The 5,692-nt window shown below is 34.7% G+C and overlaps 1 protein-coding gene across 1 annotated transcript; it reads right to left on the bottom strand.

The window, feature by feature from the left end:
* Positions 1 to 2,847: 2,847 nt before the first annotated feature.
* On the bottom strand, positions 2,848 to 5,461 carry LOC145014375 (uncharacterized). Its single transcript, XM_078972751.1, has 2 exons — positions 5,385 to 5,461; positions 2,848 to 4,812 (listed from the first exon to the last, which is right to left on the bottom strand). The coding sequence occupies exon 2, from the start codon at positions 4,271 to 4,273 to the stop codon at positions 3,224 to 3,226; it is 1,050 nt and encodes a 349-aa protein (XP_078828877.1). The 5' UTR covers positions 4,274 to 4,812; positions 5,385 to 5,461; the 3' UTR covers positions 2,848 to 3,223.
* Between the last annotated feature and the right edge of the window lie 231 nt (positions 5,462 to 5,692).

The raw sequence follows: 5,692 nt of genomic DNA, 5'->3' as shown, positions 1-5,692 counted from the left end.
ATCATTATTCACAATTGAATACCATTATCTTAAATTTATAAATCTATAAAATCATTAATATATATTCACATTATAAACTTCAACATTCATAATTCAAAATTATTATTACAATGCCAATTTAAAACTATTTTTATATTCAAATCTATAAAATCTCAAATTCACAATTTAACACAGTGATAATTTTAAAAAAAATTTACGTTATAACATAATAATCATCTAATATTTTTTTCATTTTTGCAAGTTTTTTGAATTTATTTAGTTTTTATACTGTATTTAGGGTTTGACCTTTTTTTATGACGGTTGCTTTGTTTGTAGGTTGAGATTCGTCTGTTAAAATCATCCTCTTCAATGTTTGTTCTTTTTCAGACGTAGTTTTGATCGTTGTGAATTGAGCTTCTTCAGCTGAAATATTCGTCGTCATTCCTTCAACAGTTGAATTATCTGTCGATTTTTTTTCCAAATTCTATTGTTTTACGCCTTTTTGTCATCGTATTGAATAGATTTCTGTAGAATTCTCGTTCGATTATTTCCAAATCAGTAGAATAGAACAAAGATCGTGTTGCAGTGAATTGAATGATGGAGTTTTGTTGTTTCGAAAAAATCGTGAATTTAATTAGGGTTTTGATTTGTTCCGAAATATTAGAGAATCGGTTAATATGTTTTGAATATTCACGAAATTGCCACAGTGTTTTTTTGCTTAAATGATACATAGTAAACCTTTTATTTCGTGAGAATTACAGCTCATGTCATTCTGTGTTTTGACAAGAATTTCCTTTAATTAGTTGGTTCTTAGGTTCTTAATCTTTTTTGGTTCTCATTTGAACATTTACCTATATATATATATATATATATATATATATATATATATATATATATATATATATATATATATATATATATATATATATATATATATATATTATCCGTTACATCTTCACCTTGTCTTTGGTGGATGTTGTTTTATATTTTCCTTGGGTTGATCATCACGTATGAAGTATGGTGCGAGACGGGAGTGATTTGGTCTAAGTAGTGTCGGGATGAGCATTCTGAAGCTTTTTATTTGTCTTTATTCTATGTACATAGTTACATACATAACGGCATGTGATGAATGTGTGTTCTCTTATTTTCTTTTTATTTTCTTTAATAATAATAATAATAATAATAATAATAATAATACATTACATGATATAAACAGTTATTTTCATTAAACCACACCGCATTCCTCACGTTTCTCTCATTTTTCTAACATTTTTATTTTTATTTTCACACCAAGAATATAAATTCAAAATGCTCGACATCAAGCAAAAGAAAAATGTAAGCGTTATGGGTTCATAACAACCACATTCAATTCCTGACAATCAATTCTAACAATACTCACAATATCAAAACAAATTCCCTCAATATTCAATGTGAGCAAATCGGCTCCTGAGACCTGTGAAACCATAGAAAATCACAAGGAGATGGAGAAGAAGGAACAAAAAAACATAGACAAATGGAGATGTGCATGAGCTTGATCGAACTTGTAAGTAGAAAATAGAGATTTGCTCGAGTTCTAAAAACACAGGTGGTGAAGGGGGGAGACGAATCCTGAGACAAGCTAATCGATGAGCAACATAAAAGATTTGAAACAGGAGACGACCAAGGGGAAAAGGATTCTCAAATCATAACCCTATGTGGATGACCTATCGTCCCTATAACCACAAACAAACGATGTCATTTTCTTATTTTCCAACTATATATATATATATATATATATATATATATATATATATATATATATATATATATATATATATATATAGGGCATAGAAAGCTACGGGGACTATAAGTTGTCCCTATATTTATCCCAAAAAGCTTAATTTCTGATTAAAAAAATATTATTTTCAATTTTTGTTATTTATTAGAGCGATAGGTCGTCTCTATAGGTGTTTCAAGAAGGCATCAAACCCATATCTTTTCCAGCTTAACATGTTGAGACAAGAAGTCGTCCTTGTATCTTCAAGAGTCAATAAAAAATTGTCAACTCTATGCCGACGATAGGTCATCCCTATAGGGAGCCTATAGCGACGACAAATGTCGTCCCTATAGGTGTTTATTCTTGTAATGGATGTTGATTGAACCATGAATTGAAGCCAAGAATACCAAATAGCTTTAAATATCTTCAAAACCGCAAAAAGTTTCAAAATTTCTCTTTCGTATCGCTACAAAAACAAGATCAAAACAGACAGACATTGATAGATACCATGGGTTCCAAACTTATACGAAAAACTCAATCTTATAACTTCGAGTTTAGTCGTTGTACTTTATGTCTTCGATTGTTCATATGTAGGATTTAAGTCCACCAAAGCAAGCAACAAAATGCAAAACAAATTGGAGGATTTACCCGATAAGCAATTGGTTTGTCGAGGGTGAAAGCAGTCACTGTTATTCATGATCTAGGGCTCATGCTTTATCTATTTTCCTCCGAACAAGATTTTTGTTTTACAGTAAGTTGCATATTTGGTCCGTTTTATGGTTTTTCTTAATAAATTTAACTTTTTTCAGTTGTAACATAGATGACCTTTACAATTTAATTTTGGCCTTTATCATATGTAAAATGATTAAGGTTCCATTAGGGATGACTGTTGACTGAAGAACCGAAATTAGACCTTATAGGGGTATTCCGTTCAGTTATCGGCTCTTCAAAATTTCATTATTTAGTTTCAAACTCAGCACTTTATAAAAAAAAAAAAATCAATACATTCAACAAAGAAGCATTTCAAAGATAAAAATTGTTAATTGCTAAAACATCATCAAACTCATCAAGATTAATTCTACAACTTCCCTAAATCCAAACTTCAAAGTCAATAAGCCCAAACAACTCATAAATGATGGGTAAAATAAGGTATCTGTATAATAAAGCACACTAAACATTGCTATCCAATAACGATATGTTTGCAACACGAAACATACATAAAACAACAAAAACATGAAATAATAAAACAAATGACCCAACCCACACAGACATGTCGGTTAACTAACGCCACTTTAGATTGAAGTGAGGAGCCGACCCGTCTAGAAAGCTTCTGGGAATTTGTTAAGGGTTTCCCATTTTTGATGACGAGTCTTTCTCATTTGAATATGTTTCAGGTAATGAGGCCAATACGGGTTCCGGTGGGAATTTTTACAAAACAAACATGAAAAAAAAAAAAAAAAAAAAAAGACACGACCCAACCCACAATAACTAACGCCACTTTAGATTGAAGATCATGTAGACACTAGAAGCCAGAAGGCTTGTGTGGGAATTTGTTAGGGTTTCCCATTTTTGATAACGATCCCTTCTTATTCGAACATGTTCCAGGTAATGAGGCCAATATGAGGTGGTATTCTTCTCCAAGACCTCCCTCAGCATGAGTCTGCAAAAGTGATTGTTTTGTCTGAAGTACGAGTCTGGCTTTGCATATACATACTTGGGATGGCAAATCTCAAAGAATGCATCAAAAAATAGGGATCGTTCCCACAGGCATTCATCATCTACTGTTCCAAACCACAGATGTTGCACGTTCATAGCAGGAGGAAACAAGAGGAGCCTTGTTCTTAGATCATCCATGTCGATGTCGTCGAATGGCAACATAGTAGTAGTATAGTTGTAAGTTATTATATAAATGTCGCACTTGCATGATAACGCGAGTGCTTCCCTCATCTTAAGAAAAAAATACACATCAACAGGAAGGCTGAGACTGAGTGAAAATATTTGCTTGAAGAGAGTACTAGAGACAGGAAACAAGAGAGTAGGCAATGTGGCCCCACCGAACCAGAAAAAATTTAATTTTGGAGCATCAACTTGTATGTCCGTAAGCATGCGTTGGCAATCCCGCAGGGTCAAATTCTTGATGGAAGCACATGTGAAATGGAAGCTTTCCGACTTCCAAGATCTCATATCATCAAGTGTTAGACTCTCAAGAAAAGGAAATCCCGATTCGATCATTTTCAGACACGCGTTGCCAGTTACCATACCATAACCACCTAGGGTTAACTCTGTCACGCTGCTTCCTAATGATATTGAATGCGGGGCAGGGGCTTTGAATAGAAAAGGTAGATCGCAGGTAAACACGCCGAGATTTGGGACATGACTGATTTCCAAAGCAGTATTATGAACATCTTGTGAAGAAGAAGATATCGTCAATTCATAAAGACAAGGGAGGTTTTTAACCTTGATGGTTTTGAACCCCTTGCAAGATCGAATGTATAAGCACAATCTTCTCAAGCCGGCTACAAGACGACAATATGTCATGGAGTGCCTCTTCACCTATGCACACACCATCCAATTGCAGCTCTCGTAGGGACACACAGTTGATCACAGGAGTAGGAGTAGTCGTTGTCATCCAAATAACAGAATGGTGCCTCAGCGGGGATGAAACGTCTATCTTACTCAGGTTTTCACCCGACGAGAGTATCTCATCTGGCAATGTAAACGGGGCACCATAAAGGAAGAGTGAGAGGGATAACTCTTTGAGACAAGAAGCTTTGGTAGTTACCACAGGACCAATCCATTTTTCAGCATGAGAAGCTGACTCCTGGTTCTCAATGTCGATAAGAAGCTCAAACCTTTCAATTGGTATGTTGTCACGGAGATACCTTATCAGAGTGTGGTCCACATCCACCAACTTCATGCCGTTTCCATTTTGTTCGCTGCGAACACGAAACCTGAGGATAGGAATAGTATGCCAAGCGTGTAGCCATGACTTGGACAACACGCTCGTGCGGGCCGCTTCTGTTATCGGCAACCGTGATTGTATAACTCCACAACATCTTCTACTTCTCGTCTCATCCCTTCAAACCCATGCATAAATAAATCATAATATAACAACACATCATCAGATCATCTTATCTCATGATACATATAACAGAGTATGAAATCACCAAAAACCAAAATAACCTACTTACTACATACACTTCGTTTCAGTCACTAAAACTCATATACAGTGTAGTGTATGCTTTACCTACTACTAACGGATTACCTGGGTAAGCCCAGACTCATATACAGTGTAGTGTATGAAACAACACCATCCAAAAAGCCCTAAAACGGATTACCTGGGTAAGCCCAGACTCATTTACCAAATACCAAAACCACAAAAAGTTTCAAAATTTCTTTACGTATCTGTTCAAAACCACAAAAGGTTTCGAAATTTCTCATCGTGTAGGTTCAAAACCACAAAAAGTTTCAAAATTTCTCTTCGTATCGGTACAAACAAAATCAAGACAGACAAACATCATTAAGAATTCCCAACTTATAAGAAAAACCCAATCTTGTAATTTCGAGTTTAGTCGCTCGCCGTAGTTTATGCCTCCAATTACATCCACCAAACCAGCCAACAAGATGCAAAACAAATTGGAGGATTCACCTGATAAGCAGCAGCCGGTTCGTCGAGGGCCAGAGCAATCACTGTTATTCAAGATCTAGGGCTACTATCAATAATCAGGATTGTAGTCGTAGAGTAAATATGGTTTTATAGTTTTTCTTAATCAAGTTATTATTATTATTATTATTATTTTTAAATTCAGTTATTTTTTGTTTTCGAAATATAAATGGAACTAGGTCTCCTTCTCGTGATAAAATATACACGAATGAACATGGTATTTACGGTTCAGTTTGAAACCGTAAAACCAATCAAACCGATCATCTGTTTCGTTTTGTGGTTTGTATTTCTTT

Source organism: Lactuca saligna, chromosome 9, assembly GCF_052625555.1.
Source record: "Lactuca saligna cultivar CGN05327 chromosome 9, ASM5262555v1, whole genome shotgun sequence".
Lineage (NCBI taxonomy): Eukaryota > Viridiplantae > Streptophyta > Magnoliopsida > Asterales > Asteraceae > Lactuca > Lactuca saligna.
Note: the sequence above shows the minus strand (reverse complement) of the source record. Positions and strands in the feature narration are given on the sequence as shown.